This window comes from Bubalus kerabau, chromosome 12, assembly GCF_029407905.1.
Source record: "Bubalus kerabau isolate K-KA32 ecotype Philippines breed swamp buffalo chromosome 12, PCC_UOA_SB_1v2, whole genome shotgun sequence".
In the NCBI taxonomy this organism is placed as follows: Eukaryota; Metazoa; Chordata; class Mammalia; order Artiodactyla; family Bovidae; genus Bubalus; species Bubalus kerabau.
In genome coordinates this window covers 20956770-20974868 of record NC_073635.1, presented here as the reverse complement: position 1 = coordinate 20974868, position 18099 = coordinate 20956770, and the positions used below count along the sequence as shown (strand labels likewise).

The 18099-nt window shown below is 43.0% G+C and overlaps 1 protein-coding gene across 1 annotated transcript; it reads left to right on the top strand.

Moving 5' to 3' along the window:
* The first annotated feature begins 237 nt into the window (after positions 1-237).
* Positions 238-17652, top strand: DLEU7 (deleted in lymphocytic leukemia 7). Its single transcript, XM_055543114.1, is given in 6 exon segments — positions 238-438; positions 507-612; positions 615-820; positions 822-949; positions 951-1026; positions 17446-17652. Coding segments are annotated over 6 exon segments (924 nt in total).
* Positions 17653-18099: the final 447 nt, after the last annotated feature.

Below are 18099 nucleotides of genomic sequence, written 5' to 3'. Positions count from 1 at the left end.
CTGTGTGGGGGGATAGGGGCCTTGAAGGCTACTCCACGAAGTCCCTGAAAATTCCCCTAGGGTTGTGAAAGGGCGGGAGGGGGATCAAGCACCCTCTTGGTTTCGTGAGCTTTACTCTGGTCCTGCACACTTTTCGTTTCCTGGTAGGTCTTTAACTCGTGCACCCCCATCCCAGCCCCAAAAGGGTCTCAGGTAGGCCTTCTTCAAAGGAGATGGGGGCAGGATATCCCTTGATAGATGCCTCCGCATAAAACGGCAGGTTGTCCCAGCCAAGCCCTGGAGAGGAGGCGGAACCAGCGCGCAGCATCTGGCGGGTTTTCAAGTGCACGGGGCCGGGGGTGGGGGAGCAGGATTTCAGGCAGTCTCGAGTCAGAACAAGCCCATTCGGACTCGAACCGAATGCTGGGGCCAGCGCGGGTCGCTGACCTCGGGCGCGAGGTGGGGCCGGCCCCACATGCCGAGAGGCCGGGAGGCGGAGGAGCGGCTGGCTGGGAAAATGACCCCAGCGACCCCACGCGCCCCCGCCTCCATCGCTCGCGGCTGCACCTGCCCGGGTGGAGCGCAACGAGCCGGCGGCGGAAGCGAGGGCCAGACCCGCGCCCTTAGAGGCCTCACCGGCCATCGGATGGTGGCTCTGCACACCCTTCAGCTGCTGCAGCAGGAGTGGGCCTCGGGGGACCGTCCGGGCGCCCCTTGGAGCCGGCATGACCTAGACCACGTGCCCACCGCCCCAGCGTGTCGCTCAGGCCCAGGGCTGGCAGGGCCCAGGAGAGGGCGCGAAGAGGAGGGCGGGAGCCGGGGGATCAGGAATCTGGGGTCCGAGGGCGCAGGCGAGCTCCGCCGAGGTGGAAGCCGTGCGAGGTGCCGAAGGGGGCGCGGAACTGCTGCCCTTCCCCGGGGGCCGCTGGCCCTGCACTCTGGCTCGGATGGCGATGCGCAGCGCGCTGGCCCTCGGAGCTGGTTAGAGTGGAGCAGAGGCTCCTGGGCCCCCTCCAGCAGGAGCGGTCCTTTCTCATCCGCCTGAAGGTGAGCCTGGCTTCCAGCATCCATCCCCCTGCGGTGTCGCAGGGTGGAGAGGGGATTGGCGGACACGAGGCTGGGCCACAGGATCCAGAGTGGAGCCTCCCCCAGTGATCCAGCCTCGGAGTGGGAAGGAGGAAGGTGGTGCTCGGGGGAATGGGCAATCGGGGCCCACCTGACTGCAGCACGGAGACACCGAAAGGCTTTGCCAAAACCTTCCTCTGGGACGCCTCCCTCGCTCACATGAATCAGCTTCCAGATCCAGTTCGAGGCCCTTTTCCCACGTGCAGCTTCTGGACGTGGAGGACGGCTCAGCCTGCTCTCCTTCCAAATTAATAACCGCTCCCCTACAGCCTCAAATACACGTACTCCGTTCCCTCTGCCGTTTGTATGACGAAATCACCTACATGTATTTGAAGTTCCTTCACACTTATGAATCGCAGTTATTTTTGCATAAATCCAATTCCCCACAGAGCTCAGGGGGCCTTACAGAGTCAACCTAAATTCTCATAAAGTAGCACCAGAGCGGCATGGGTGCTGGGTGTTGAAGCGTGAATACTCAGGCTAAACTCCTGCTAAGTCGCGCTGCTCATATTTGAAGGGCACAGGTTTCCTCTTAAGGTACCAAACTGTGTTAGCCAACTTAGGCAGAGAACAGAGCGGCCTGCCTCCCAGGCTGCGTGGGAGCGGGGAAATATGGGGGTCTGGGATCCAGTCTTGGCCTTTCTGTTAACTCTCCTAATTTGTTTAAGGTCACAGATCTCTTTTAGGCACTCTGGCCTTCCAGTTTTGATCCCTAATATTGCTTCATTCATTCTCTGGGGAGTCTAGTGGAGGGACATGGGGGAGGGGTGATGAAGAAAGGGCATTTTTCACGAGTTGCTGTTCTTGCTCTATAAGCCAACGTTTGGAAAGCATTGATATATATTAGGTTGAACTTTATACTCTTAGAAGATTGATTTAAAATCAAATATAATAAAGCATAGCATATACCCAAATAAATATTGTCACCCTAAACTAGGGTTTCTCAGTTTTCACACTGCTGACGTTTTGGGCAGGATGATTCTTTGTGTGTGTGTATGGGGGTGGGTGGAGGGGTCCTGGGCATCCTCTGCCTCTACCCAGTAGATGCCAGCAGCATACCCTCCCCACCAGTGGACAGAACCAAATATTGCTGAAGTGTGTGTGCTGGGAAGGAAAACGAGATCACCTCCAGATGTGAATCACTGCTTCATTCTAAAAAGTTTTTAAAAATGAAGCTGCATTTCACCAATGCTCTTGAGGTTGGATGCACCTTTTTTGGTACCACTGAGAAATAATAATAATAAAAACCCTACCAATTAAACTGTGACACACTATCAAATATAAGACATATCCTCACTTCAGAGATTTTTGAAATGTGAAAAAACATGCATCTTCAGGAACCTATATAGGGCACAGGTGGGTTGACGAAAGAAAAATCTGAGTGATCAGTTTTACATTAGGTGATCCAGGAAGGCTTCTTGGAGGAGGTAATCTTTAAAAAAAAAAAAAAAAAAAAGAATGTTTACTCTCCAAGCATTAAAGGGAAAAAACATTTCTGAGGAGCTGTGGGATTTCAGGCCCAGAAGCAATGAAAGGACCTAGGGCTTTGGGGGAACTAAAATTAGTTCAGTATGGCAGAAGGCAAAAAAAAAAAAAAAAAAAAAAGGATGCTGGAGAGTTAGGTGGGGTCAGATGCAAAAGGCCTCTGAATCACGCTGAGGACCTTGGATTATCTTGCAGGCAAAAAGGCAGCTGTTGAAATGACTGAAGCGAGGACCCTGATAAATCGCAGAGGCAAGGTCAGGCCAGAAACCATTGTCGGAGGACCTGACCCAGCTTAACAGCAAGGCCGCCCTCTGCTCTGGCCTACAGCTCATGCCACTTGAGGTTAACACAGCTGCCACTTCTACTTGGTAATCCTTTTAACCCTCTCTACTTGACTTTTTGTCCTAAACATTTTCTACTCTCTGCAAACTTTCTTCATCCAAACCCCAGCCCTCTCACTCCTTTGCTGAGAAAATTGAGGCCATCTGACACAAATCTTTCATTTTACCTAAAAGATTTCATTTCCAATTATCTTCTTTCTTGCCTCTAATAAAGAAATACTGTGTGGTTCCCACCCTTGCCCACCCCCCAAATAAATTCTTTCTCTTTAGTGCTGGAGCAAATCTTTCCTCTACCCCTGGACTTTTTTCTTTCAATTCTCTCCTCTCACCTTGTATTTTCCAGTGCGTTCCCTCTGCCAGTTCCCTTGATCCATAAATCTGCTCAAATCTTCCCTCACTCACCCAACCCCTGGAGTCCTGGTCCCTTTCTTCTCCATCGCAAGCAAACATGCAGACTTCTGGGTGCATGGCTGCCAGTGTTTTTAGAGGCATCCAGAGTCCTCATTAGGAACAAGGGATCTCAACTTGCTTGCAAACTGAACTCTGCTGTTCACATTCAGGGGAATAATGAGTTTCAGGGCTCCTGAGAACAGCCAGTGCTTTCAGAAAAGAGAGAAGTGGTTTCTCTGGATGATTTGTCTCCTGGCTAGCATCTTGAAATTTTGCTTGGTTTATTGTTAGGAGAGAAGGCGGTATCTCAGTTTGGATTGTAGGGTAACGATTACAAAGCACTTAGACTCAAGGACATAGCAGTCTGTCTTTCCGGGGGTGCTGGTTATACAGACTTGGCATCATCATTCCTAGTGTTGACTCAAGTGATTTGGATGCCTGTCTTCTATATTTTTAAATTAAGACCATGCAGGTTGATTTTATACACCAGAATGGCTTCAGGAGGATTTGTGCTAAAGGAAACAACACTTGTGTGTCACTTAAAAGTGTGTGGAAATTTCCCCAACATCAGATCCCTCCCACAGTGTTTCTTGCCACAGAGAGGAGGAGGATGAACAGCACAGCGATCTGGTCCCATGGAGCATTTCAGATCTGCTCTGCTGTTTCCTGCTGCAGACTCTTGGCCAAGTCATTTAGCCTTCTTGTGCTTCAGTCTCCTCACCTGTAAAGTGGGAACAGTGGTATTTGACCTATAAAGGTTATTGAGATAATGCATATAAAGTCTTAGCTACTGGCTGCTCATGGTAAACTGCAATACTTTTGAACTTTTACTAGTGTTATTATTAAGAGACTGATGCCTCATTCTTCTTCAGTAGTCTTTATTGACTATTAATTATTGTATTTCATTCTTGATATTGATGGATCTGACTTATAAACTCTGTATTTACTTTTCTGGGGTTGTTGACAAAAACAGTTAGAATGACCCAAAGACATTTCCAGGAAGTGACTTTTCAGAGGTCAGCATTAGTCCATGGCCAATGATTGACTGAGAGGTGTGACCACCGGGTGACTCGCCTATCAAACCACCAGAATTAAGGGACTGAAATTTCCGGGCATGAAAGGAGAGAAACCCTCACCACAATAATAATACATATCCTTATAGTAGTTTACTCTTTTCTTAGACAAGCCAGCACTTCATATTCCTTTTGAGTATTTTGTTGTTGTTGTTTAGTCACTAAGTCATGTCCAACTCTTTGCAACCCCATGGACTGTATAGTCCAACAGGCTCCTCTGTCCATGGGATTCTCCAGGCAAGAATATTGGAGTGGGTTGCTACTTCCTCCTCTAGGGGGATTTTCCCGATCCAGGGAGTGAACCTGCATCTCCTGCATTGGCAGGTGGATTCTTTACTGCTGGGCGACCAGGGAAGAAATCATCAAACTCATGCAAAAAAACAAAACAAAACAAAACATGAAGTGAGTCTTTTCATGGTGGATGAAAAAATGCTTAACAAAACTGAGTCTTGTTAAATTTGGTGGAGAAGATGGAGTTAACCAGTTTAATAAAAATTTACTATGGAAAAAAAAATTTACTATGGGAGGAAACAGGCTCAGAGGAATTTAGAGCTTTGCTCAAGAAGTAGTAGCCCATGATTCAAACGTGGCTTTGTCTGACTCTTTCGATTGATACCAGTCACATTGCTGGACTTCCCTGGTGGCTCAGATGATAAAGTGTGTGCCTACAATGCGAGAGACCCAGCTTCAATCCCTGGGTCAGGAAGATCTCCTGAAGAAGGAAATGGCAACCCACTCCAGTATTCTTGCCTGGAAAATCCCATGGATGGAGGAGCCTGGTAGGCAGTCCATGGGGTCGCAAAGAGTCAGACAAGACTGAGCGACTTCACTTTCACTTTCTTTTCACAGTGCTAGCTCATGGGGGCGTGGTGAACATCACACTGAAATCAAGTACATGAGCGTGCACAGTTGAAAAGGCATGGTCGTACCTGCCGTGCGTCTGCACAAGGCTTGGGTCACAACAGTCAAGCTGTAACCTGAGTATCTTAGCTTGGGTTGCCATAACAAAATGCCACAGACTGGGTGGCTTGAACTATAGCCATTTATTTTCTCACTGTTCTGGAGGTTGGGAAGTCTAAGAGCAAGTTTGGTTTCGGGGACGTTTCTCTTCCTGGCTTGTAGATGGCCACGTTCTCACGGTGTTGTCGTGTGGTCTTTCCTCTGTGCACAGGGCGAGGTATCTTGTATGTCTCTTCCTATTCTTGTAAGGACACTAATCCTACTGGAGTAGGGGTATGGCCTAGTTTAACTTTAATTATCTTCCTAAAGATCTTATCTCTGAATAGAGTCAAATTGCAAGTTAATTTTTCGACACATGAATTTTGCTGAAATACAGTTCAGTCCGTAACACTGAATGACTTGTGTCTCCTTAAATCATGGTCACCTTTGTTGTTGTTGTTGGTCACTAAGTCGTGTCTGACTCTTTGCAACCCCATGGATGGTAGCCCACCAGGCTCCTCTGTCTGTAGGATTCTCCAGGCGAGAATACTAGAGCGGGCTGCAGTTTCCTTCTCCAGGGGATCTTCCCAGACCAGGGATCGAACCTGTGTTTCCTGCATTGCAGAAGGATTCTTTACCACTGAGCCACTAGGGAAGTTCTCATGGTTACCTTACATAGTGAGAAAAAGCCCAGATAAGTGTGGGAAATCATTATCAAACTAGTAATACTATAGCCAAGAGGCTTTAATACTGTCCATCCAAAGGGAGCATAGAAATGTGTGGAGCACCAGAAGGAAGCCAGTCTAGGATTTTAAAAACTGTTAAAAGTGACCAACCCATAGAGACCGTTAACTCAGCCAATCATGAAATCACTCTGATTGAGTTTTGTCTATCTTCCTTTGATAGTTGAAGACATTTATGGTTTCCAAGAGTTCTGTTCTGAAGCAAGTTTCTTGGAAACTATGGTTGATGCCAGCTTTTGGAGGCAGAAAAACTTCCCTGCCTGCCTTTGCTCACTTGCCTATGAGCTCAACTTGCCTATGAATTCCACTAACTAATTCTGGTACCAATAATTTCGTCACGTTCAGTGGTCTGAGCTGGTTTTCTCATTCCACAGAGCAAGAGTAGTGGTTGTAAAACCGTTGGCTTTGGCTTCACAGTCATTGCTAAGGCTCTTTGCAAATTCTGTGTGAATATTGAGTTACTCAGAGGAAGACATTGATGATGAATGCTTTTTTCCCGTGTAAATATTGGTTAATAAAGCCAGTTTCTGCAAATTTGAGAATGGCGTCTTTACAAATTTCTAATATTCCTATTGAATAAGTAAATTCTCATGGTTATATTATTAGTAGCCATGGCCAGGGGAGTGCTCTTTATGTGGGACAAAATTACATGTCTATGTCAGGAAAAGGCTCAGTAGCAGCCCTAGAAGTAGCTTCGTTGTGGCTTTGTCTTTCCTCATAAGGTGAATGATGTGAAAACCAGGACGTAAAATCTTTCTGAAATCAACACTTGGGGAAAGATATTGCAAGATGGCCCCAAAACAAAACTAAATACTTAAATGTGTAATGTCTTGTGGAAATGCGGCTGTGCTTCATTTTACAATTTTGGGGTTTGCCTTGTGAGCGCACTTGAATTGAGTGCTTGTATCCATCACAAAGTGCTTTTCACTGGACTTTCCTAATGCAAATGGTACCGTACCCAAAGCAAATGCATAAGGAACCATATTCACTTGTGAGCATTTACCCTGGGTACACCACAAGTAAAAATGTTTAATTTCCTGTGGACGATAGACTTTTTATGGTGACTGGCAGATACTGTGGTTCTTCATTGGGTGTTTTATTAATACGCAGTTGCGTATCTACTTGAGATTGACCTTGAGTTTAGGCAACTGGTGACTGTTCTGGGCCCTGTGAATTTGTGGTTTAAAGCCAGATACCAATGAACGAAGAGCAGCTGGGGCAATTTGTAGTATACCGTTCCTGATAGTGTGGTTTTCATAACATCCCTCTAAAATAGAGAAACGACAGTCCCATTTTATGTGCGTATCCAGTGTGGGGTACTCTGATGGGCCCAGGGGAGGGGTCTGTGTTCCCCTGTAGGGCCAGGCCCTGGGCAGCTTTAGTGGAGAGTGGTCGGCTGTCCAGGCCAAAGTTCACTAAGGTCAGGCCTTATCACAGAGAGCTGGGGAGAAGCTCTTTCATTAATACTCTTTGCAGAAGATGCTAGGCATTGGGGAGAGTGGGAGGGAAAATGTGAGAAGAAACAAGCTTGTGGAGACCATTATAAGAGCAAGTAGCTCAAGACAGGACTGTTTTGGAAAGAACCAACTTATCTTAAAGCCAGAGGTAAAGGGACTATGAATTGATTTATAGTTTGTGAAGATCTAGACATGATTTTGAAGGTGATGTTGTGGGGGGGGGAGGGGTAAAAAAAAACCTTCTTTGTGTATTGTTTGAAAGTTATCTGTATTATAGAACCTATCAAGTCATTTTTTATTTTTGACTTTATTATCCATTGGTGTTGGTTTCAGAAAACAAGCTTTGAAACTGACTCCTGTTGCCAGATTCTTTTTGCTTTCAAGCCTTTGGTTTTGATGGGAGTGTTTATTTTCCATAAAAAGCTAAAAAGGAGCTTAGCTTTTCTTCCCTTTTTGGACTTTGCAGGTGCATTTTCAGTTGTTCAAAGGTTCCAGACGTGTGCATTTCTAATAAACACAGTGTATGATGCAGAGAAGCACACGTGGGGTGGATTTTGTAAGAGACCTCCCTGACACTGGGTGGGAGAGAACAGAGCGGAGGAAGGGAGAGCCCTGGCTAGGAGGTCTCTGATTAGCTAGGAGTTGGCTTTACATGGGCCGTGGAAGCTTCCATGCCTTGAATCCTTTCCAGATAACCAAGCCGTCTCAACTTTGTTGCAGAGAAGAGGGCAGGACCAACGGGACAGTCTTCAGTTTGGATATGATCACCGCCAATTTGAGCTTCGTAACGCTTAGTTAACCTTAGGAAAAACAGCATGAATACAGCCAGAAAAGAAACATGTAACAATTCACAAGGAGACATTTTTGTTCCTCCCTTAAAGCTAGTTGGGTGCTCTTAGCTGGCTTCCGCGGTGTCCCTGTTCACCCCACAGTGGCATCTGCAGCTCTGTCCCTCCCATTCACTGGTCCATCTCCAGCCCTGGATGGCGAGCTCTGCTCTCTGTCACTCTGGCATCTGGCCCAGTCTCTGATTTGGGGTGAGTCTTTGAAGAACACTTGAGTTTCGAGAGAGAGGTAAATTTCAGCTCTGCCACTTACTTGCTGTGCGATTTAGGGATGTCATTTAATTTCTCCAAGCAGCATTTCTTTTCATCTCTAATTCCTGGATGATTGTGAGGGCTGAGTGAAATATGGTGTATAAGGAGCCTCGCTTGGAGCCTGGCGCCTAATAGGTGCTCAGGCTCATAGGCTTGACCAGTGTCCTTCAAATGCTGGTTTGCCATGCTCAGAAGTTCCAGGGACTTGACTGGCATTCAAGGCTTTCTGCACCAGCTTATTCTGAATAGGTAACATGATGCTCTGTTGCTTTTTCAGACTGATCTCCTCCCAGTCCCAGGCCCGACTTGGCTCCAGGTTTTCACTGGTATTGAAACTGAGCAGGACACTACGGTCCTTGCCTCCACCCCACACCAGCCCCTGACCTATGCTTGCTTTTTGTCTATGGAAAATTTTAGTCAAAGAATAAATTTAATCAGAGAAATGAGAAACATGGAAACAAAGAAAAAACAGTCAAAGGAGACTAAATAATAATAATGTAGTTATTAACAATAGTCAAGGACCTTTAGTTCTTTCTCAAGGGCTATAGATAATATTCTGAGCCATACCCTGTGAGCTGTCTCATAAATACTAAAACACGAGGTGGACAAGTTAACTACATGATGACCAGACTGTACTCAGGACATGAGCTGCCACAATTCCGAGAACTGACTGCAAAAAATGGGAACAAGTGGACCCTGGAACTGAAGAATAACTGTACCTAGATAACCTACATAATGCTGGGCAGACCCCTGATGACCAATTTGAAGATGACTGTCAGAGCTGACTGTGCTGTTCCTGCATGTAGCCCCCTCCCCACTTCTAGCTATAAAAGCTCCTGCACGCTGGTTGCCAATGCGGAGGGGTGGCGGAGGGGGAGTTGGCCTTTGAACAGATGTCTGCCACCCTCCCCACCCCAGTTGCCGGCGTCTGAAATAAAGCAGACTTTCCTTCCCACCAGTCTGGCCTGTTTATTGGCTTTTGAGCAGTGAGCAGCCAGACCACACACCTTTCAGTAACAGTATCATTCATTCTAATTCTGGGCCATCTCTTTCCTCAATGAGTCAAATACTGCTTTCCCCAACACCATCTCTCTTATAGCAACAGTGCGGTCCTTCTCACCTACCATTTCACTGATACCTCATCCAAATTTCCACTCCCTTTACAAAGGTCAGCAGTAACCTGATAGTCTCAGCCACTGTTTTTTTTTTTTAATTGTAGTAGGAAAAAAAAAAAAAAGGCGAAATTTACTGTTTTAAGGGTAGTGTTAAGTACATTCACATTTTTGTTCAGACAATCGCCATAACTTTTTCATCTTGCGCATCTTGCAAATTTTAGGCAACCACACATCAGGTATGCTATTGAAAGCATTCCCCCACAGAATGAACTGTGTACAATGTTTAGATCATGAGTCTATAAATGTCTGTTCTTCTGTAGGACTGGGTTTTTATGGTTTTTTTTTTTGTTTTTTTCTTACCATATCCCCCACTCATCACATTTCACTGGACACTGGGAGATATGCCGTATGTGTGTGATTCCTTCTACTAAGTTATAAGCTCTTTAGAGGTCAAGTGCCATGTCTTATTGCCTTTTATCCAGTGTAGTAATAAGTCATGTATTAGAGGCTAGGTACACATTTGAAATAAATTTAACAGATTTATTAACAGGCAAACAGACTGAGGCCATTGTCCCTGTAGATTAGTTGAGTCATGAGAGAGTATCTCAACTCATTTTAAAATGTAAGTGCTGGCCATCTATTCGGACCACTGTACCAATCAATACATTTCATATCCAAAATCTGAGATTACACAAGGCTTTAGATATTCCAAAACCTGCTTTTAGATTGCTCAGCCACCATCGTGTTCTAATTCTGGCAAAGCGCTCAAAGCACTGTGTAGGATATTACGTCATTTCTGGAAGCATCTGGGACTTGCTAAATAAAAGCTGCTGGGGGGATGCCTTCTGTCATTGAGTGGAAAGCACCATAAGTGAAATCATCACCAATATTGATCATGTGAGTTTCTACTGAAAACCCATGTGCCATTTTATATGCTGTTTCTTTAAGGCTGTCACTGGCGGCTCCTGCCTTCTGCAGGAGAGGTTGGGTTGGAGGTCACGGTTGTTGGATCCATAGTTGGCCTTCAGACCTTCCAGAAAGGAAGGGAAGCAACCACCTGTTTTATTTTTCCCTTCCTTGGCTTAAGAGTCCCATGGAAAGCCTATTCCTATTAATTTGTTTTCTTTGACTGTTAATATATTTGAGAAAGGATTAAATGGAATACTGTACTAAAATAGTAAAATAAAGAGACTTTGCAAAGCTCGCCAGAGATCTGAAGTTTACCTAGGGCCTCAGGGACCAGTATAGCTCAGCAGTGGAATTTTATTGTATGTATAATTTTCCCTAAAGATGCCTTCTTTGATTCTTTACAGTAAATGTGAAATTGGCTTCAGATTTTCAGCCTACAAATATGTTTTTAAAGGCATTTTAATCTTCTCTGGGTGATGAATGCCTTTGCAGACTGGCTAATAGGCACATGTCAGCACACATTTTGGTGGTTCCTTTTATTTTAAATTTCCTTTTGCATGTTGTCTTTGATCCTTCCACTTTGTACTTAGAGTTGGATTACTTTTATAAAGCAACTGGACAATTTCCCGTGATGTGGATCTTGGGAAAGCAGTCCAGAGTCATTTTTTCCCTCTGCTTTCTCATTTCCAAGCAACATGCTCCAGCAATATAGGTTATTCCAAAACCTGTGGGACAGATTATCTACAGGGCCCCTTAATACCTTCTGAGCAGAAAATAAATAAGCCACACACAAAGGCAGGGAAACAAGAATGCTTTAAGGAGAAAAGTATTCTAGAAGGGTGGTAACCTGTGAATACTCCCGAAGGTGACTGTGCTGTGTTAGCCCACATGGAGTCCTGCCGCTGTTGTCTGCTGAGTGGAATGAATGGACGTTTGTTTTGTTTCTTGGAGAATGTTTTCTAGTAAACACTTTGCCAGAAACCCAGGTTCTTCTCACCCAACCGAAAGAGTTTTTATTAGGGAGAAGAATAGCTTCCCTTTTTACACAGAATTAGAAAAAAAAAAAAAAAAAAAAAAAACTAGCTCCTTGTCAAACTTTGTTCAACTTTTAGGTTTTTTTTTTTTATTATTATCTGTTTCTCTTAAGTTATTGCCTTGAATCCATAGCTCATGGATTTTCATTGGTTAAGTGGTTATTCTTTACTTCTATAAGCATTTAAGTCTATGCTTTTATCATCAGAGCTACATCCCACAAATTGTAATATGGTATTTCCATAATTATTCAGTATGAAAAGGAGTAAATCAAGGCTATATATTATCACCCTGCTTATTTAACTTTTATGCAGAGTACATCACACTAATTGCTGGGCTAGATGACTCACAAGCTGGAATCAAGATTGCCGGAAGAAATATCAACAACCTCAGATATGCAGATGATACCACTATAATGGCAGGAAGCAATGAGGAACTAAACTGCCTCTTGAAGGTGAAAGAGCAGAGTGAAAAAGCTGGCTTAACACTCAACATTCAAGAAACTAAGATCATGGCATTTGGTCCCATCACTTCATGACAAATAAATGGGGAAACAATGGAAACAGTGACAGACTATTTTCTTTGGCTCCAAAATCACTGCGGATGGTGACTGCAGCCATGAAATTAGAAGACACTTGCTCCTTGGAATAAAAGCTATGACCAACCTAGATAGCATATTAAGAAACAGAGACATCACTTTGTCAACAAAGGTCCATCTAGTCAAAACTATGGTTTTTCCAGTAATCATGTACAGACGTGAGAGCAGAACTATAAAGGAGGCTGAATGCCCAAGACTTGATGTTTTGAACTGTGGCACTGGAGAAGACTCTTGAGAGTCCCTTGGACAGCAAGGAGATCAAACCAGTCAATCCTAAAGGAAATCAACCCTGAATATTCATTGGAAAGATTGATGCTGAAGCTTCAATATTTTGGCCATCGATGTGAAGAGCCAATTCAATGGAAAAGACCCTGATGCTGGGAAAAATTGAGGGCAAGAGAAGTGGACAACAGAGGATGAGATGGTTGGTTGGCATCACCGACTCAATGCACGTGAGTTTGTGCAAGACTCTGGGAGATAGTGAAGGACAGGGAAGCCTGGCATGCTGAAGTTCATGGGGTTGCAAAGAATTGGACAGGACTTAGCAACCGAAGAACAACAACAAATAGAGCATTTTAAAGTTTCAATTATTTTTTTCACTGACCCATGAGTTATTTAGAAGTGGATTTTTAAGTCATACTTGTTTGGGGAAAGTTATCTATATTATTGGTTTCTCATTTTTTCCTTTCTGATTTGAATGATATAACCTTTGATATTAATTGAGATTTTTTTTGTGTGGCATTACCATAAAGTCATAGGGCTTCTCTCATTGCTCAGTTGGTAAAGAATCTGCCTGCAATGCAGGAAACCCTGGTTCAATTCCTGGATTGGGAAGATCCCTTGGAGAAGGGAAAGGCTACTCACTCTAGTAGCTCAGATGGTGGCTCAGATGGTAAAGCGTCTGTCTACAATGTGAGAGACCTGGGTTCGATCCCTGGGTTGGGAAGATTCCCTGGAGAAGGAAATGGCAACCCACTCCAGTACTTTTGCCTTGAAAATCCCATGGATGGAGGAGCTTGAAGCAGGCTACTATCCATGGGGTCACAAAGAGTTGGGCACGACTGAGCGACTTCACTTTTACCCACTCCAGTATTCTGGCCTGGAGAATTCCATGGACTGTATAGTCCATAGGGTCGCAAAGACTTGGACACGACTGAGCGACTTTCCCTTTCATCTTTCATAAGTAATCCATAGATGTTTGAGAATAACGTATATTTGCTTGTCTCCATTAGACCAAGCTTATGATTAGAAAAGATTTTCAGTCTTTTCTCTCTAGGCTGATTGTCCTGTTGTCTGATCAGTTTCTGAGAAAGATGAGTTAAAATTAGTCTTTATGTCTGTGGATTGAGTGGAAGGTGAGGCTATCATATTAGACACACACAAGTACAAAACTGTCTTCTTGGGCAACAGTCCATGTTGCAGTCTATTTTATCCCTAAAAATGATTTTTCCCGATTTATTTTGACTTTGCTTGATATATATTTAGTATCCACTTTCAATCTTGGATGTTTTTAGTTTTAAATGTTTTGCTTTTAGCATTCAGATAAAATTTGAATATCCAACCTGGGAACCACTGTATTTCAAAAAGTGACTTATTTGGTGTTTTTTCATTTGGAGTAGAGCTGATTTGCAGTGTTGTGCCAATCTCTGCTGTACAGCAAAACAACTCAATTTTACACATATATACATTCTTTTCTATATTCTTTTCCATTATGGTTTATCACAGGATATTGAATAGAGTTCCCTATAGGGAACTTGTTAGTAGGACCTTGTTGTTTATCCATCCTATATATAATGGTTTGCGTCTACCAACCCCAAACCCCCAGACCATCATTCTACCCTGCCGCCCACAACCCTGGCAGCTGCAAGTCTCTTCCCTATGTCTGAGTCTGCTTCTGTTTTGTAGATAGGTTTATTTGTGCCACATTTTAGATTTCTATTCATCTTGCTTTATGTTTGAATCCTTTATTTCTCCGTTTTTACCTTCTATCAGTAGGATCAATAAAATTTTGATATATCTTTTCCCTCTGCTGATTCTGAAATATTATGTACTATTTCTATACTTGAAAAAAATTTGTATACCACAGAAGGTTTCCCATGGACAGAAACTCCAGCACTGTTATCTTCCGGACACGGTTGAAGTCCTCTGCAGCCACAGGAAAGGGGCCTCAAAGCCTGGAGTGCTTTACTCGGTCTGGGAAGGGGCAGCTGAACACTACTGCTCCATCCTGCGTGGCACCACTTTTCTGGCCTCGTATTTCTCTCCTTTTAACAATGATCCTTACGTTTCTCACAGGCATGCTTAACAAGCCTAACATCGATCACCTTTGCCACTTTTGTCTTCAATGATGCAGTGCCTTAGAACGCCACTGCATCCTACATGTGACTGCACCTCAGTGTTTTACAACCATCTTGCTTTAGTGAAACCCAAGTTAGTTGTTAAAATTTTTGTTTTGATTAACCAAATCTTTAGATTTATGCTGTGTTTGCAAGTTTCTTTGTTCACTGTTGCATCTTACATCTCTTTCTTTGACTTTCCTCTTTCTGAATTATATCTTTAAGAAGATCTGACAGTGAATGTCTACTGTGATAATTCCTTTTGTGCTTTGAAATGAATGCACATTTATTTTTTCTTGATATTTAAATGGTAGTTCAGTGGAATTAAAAAAAAAATCTTGGTCGACAGTTATTTGAGGATATTATTCTATTCTGTTATCTTCAATTGTTGTGGCTTAGAAGTTGGCTGGAACTTAGCTGTTTGGTTATCCGACTGAGTGCCATCTTTTTCCTATATGGCTGCTTTTAAGAGCAATTTTACCTTAATGAGTTTAGATTTGGATCTCATTTAACTTTTTCTGCTCAAAGCTTGTTTTGTTTCCTGAATCTTAGGATTCACATTTTGAATCAATTCGGGATAATTTTTATCCATTGTTCTCTTTGACCACTGCTTCTCTCTCGTTCTTTCTTATCTCTCCTGAAAATGTATTTGTCATACTTTGTCATTCTGTCGTCTATGTCAGTTAACTTCTCATATTTCCCAAGTCTTTATTTTGTATTCTGGATAGTTTTCTCAAACTTATCATCCACTTTACTAATCTTCTCCTCAGCTGTGTTTATTAATGTGTTTCCCATTGAGTTTTTTAATTTGTCGTGATAGTTGTCATTTCCAGAAGTGGGATTAGTTTCTTTTTCAAGCTTGTTTTTTCTTGGGAGTTTTTTCTGACTTTTTTCTTTTATATGTTTAACCATGATACATATATTTTGTAATTTATACCTGAAATTCTTGGAGTCTAATTCTGCCCTGCATTATATACACTATATTAGGGTGGACTGTACTTTAAATTTCATATTCCAAGTTTGTCTTCAATAGATTTTCTGGCAGTACTATTGTGGGGCATGGGTTGTGAACAGGTTTCTGTGGAATAGGCTTTTGTTTGCTTTTGCCATGTGTCCATGGATATTTCAGACCAGTTCCAATTTTTAAATTAACTTCTTGGCATGAGTGCTCTACGAACATGTATATGGTATAGAGGGCAACTCCAAACGGGAACTGCTGTATGTACAGGCCCACCGTCGCACATTCATAAGGACAACTTTACCTTCTACCCCAAACCCAGCTCAAGAGAGACCAACTTTCTCTTCTTGATAGGTATTGGCACGCAGCTAAAGTAATTTGCCTTTCTTTTATACTTGGCCCTTGGAAATTTCCATTACTCCCTTGCAAGCTCAGAAAGGATGTTTGTTCTACTGCTTAGAATTTAGTAGCAAGACCGTATAGGGAAACTGTATGTGCCAAGTGATAGAACCAGAAGTCTGGGGGGAGTCATTTTCATGTACATTTGAGTCTTGAAGGATAGGGTTAGAGGTGCTCGCCCTCCAAGCAGTCAGAAATCTGTGTATGATTTTATAGCTGGCCCTCCAGCTCCAGGGTTCCAAATCCATGGATTCAACTAACTACGGATAGTGTGAAAGTGTTAGTCTCGCAGCCATGGCAACCCCATGGACTGTGGCCTGCCAGGCTTCTCTCTCCATGAAATTCTCCAGGCAAGAATACTAGAGTGGGTAGCCATTCCCTTCTCCAGAGGCCCTTTCTGACCCAGGGTCGAATGTGGGTCTCCTGCATTGCAGGCAGACTTTTATCTTCTGAGCCTCTAGTACTGTAGTTCATATTTATTGGAAAAAATCTGCATATAAATGTACCTGTGCAGTTCAATCTTGTGCTGTTTGAGTCAAATGTATTTAAAATAAAACATATAGTCAACATTATCTCTGATGTGGAATAATTTCCGTGTACCATTTACATGCAATGGATTTTAGAATGTGAAATATTTGAAAATTAAAGATCTATTTAATTAGTTCATTCTTTAAAACTACTTGTGAACTCTTTCTAGATTTGCATCAAATATTTCTTGGGACCATGTTCATTAAATACCAAATCCTGTTTTTGGAATCTTGAAGACAGTAATTGTGGAATAAAAGGAACAGAGTCTATCTGTGTATTCATCAAAGCTCTTTTAAGAACAAATAAGAGAAATTCACTCCAGTATTCTTGCCTGGAGAATCCCATGGACAGAGGAGCCTGGCAGGCTACAGTCCAGAGAGTTGCAAAGAGTTGGACATGACTAAAGCAACTTAGCACGCATGAGAAATTCAACTCCAAATGGCTTAAGTAGAAAGAAATATTTATTGATTCAGATAGCTAAAAAATCCTGGGATTTATTGTCCAAGCACAGATAGATTGACATGCTCAGAAAATGTAATTGAAGTCAGTCTCTTTTAATCTCTTGTTTCTACTTTTTTTAATGTGTTGGCTTTACTTTCATTTGAATTCTCTCCTTATGGTAGCAAGATGTTTTCCAACAGCTCCAGTTAAATAGAAATTCTTTTTCCCAGTTGAGCAATCTCCTGGGACTGTGGCTTGCTGATCCATCTTAGGTCATCTGCCCATCCCTGGTCAATCGAAGTGGCTGAGGGATGATGTGCTCTGATTGATCTTGCCCCTGGAGTTGTGGAGTAGGGTTAGCTTTGGTCAAACTATGTGGGCTGAGAATGGAGGAGAATGATGCTCTGAGAGGAAAATTGAGATTCTGTCATCAGAAAAGATGGGAGTGAAAACTGTCCTCCGTAACCTAATTGCTTGTTTGTGTTTGCGCTTCACTTCAGGATAGTGTTGAGTTTAGAAACATCTGCAGTCATTTGGCTCTACAAACTGAAGGACAGCAGTTTGACAGAGATTTGAATGCTACCCATCAGTGTTTGAAAACGATAATCAAGAAGCTGATTCAGTCACTTGCTAATATTCCTTCTGATGCCCACATGGTAGCCTGTGCTTCCTGGAGACAGATCTTACAGAATCTCCCCGACATATGAGTGTTCAAGATGCTGGAATTAAAACAACAGTGAGCACTGCTTAGAGAACTGGATACCTTAGTTCCCGAGTAAATCAGCAGACAGCGGATGCTTTTATTCCAGTGAGGAGACACTTGATAGCATACACAGCAGTCTGACCAGTTGCATTTGTGCCCTTTGGAATTACAGCACGTTGGTGAACATTTTTTAAAGCACTAGTTCACATTTTTAAGTGTGCTAACACGTTTGCTGACTTTTTGATTGAAATACATTCCACTTTGTGGAGCTAATTAGATTATATATGTATATACACTTATGAATCTATATTAAATATTAATTTTAATTGAATGACACCTTTGATCTATATTCATATTAATGGAGGCCTGTGAGGTTTAATGGGGCTTCCCTGATGGCTCAGTGGTAAAGAATTCGCCTGCAATTCAGGAGATGCAGGACACACACGGGTTC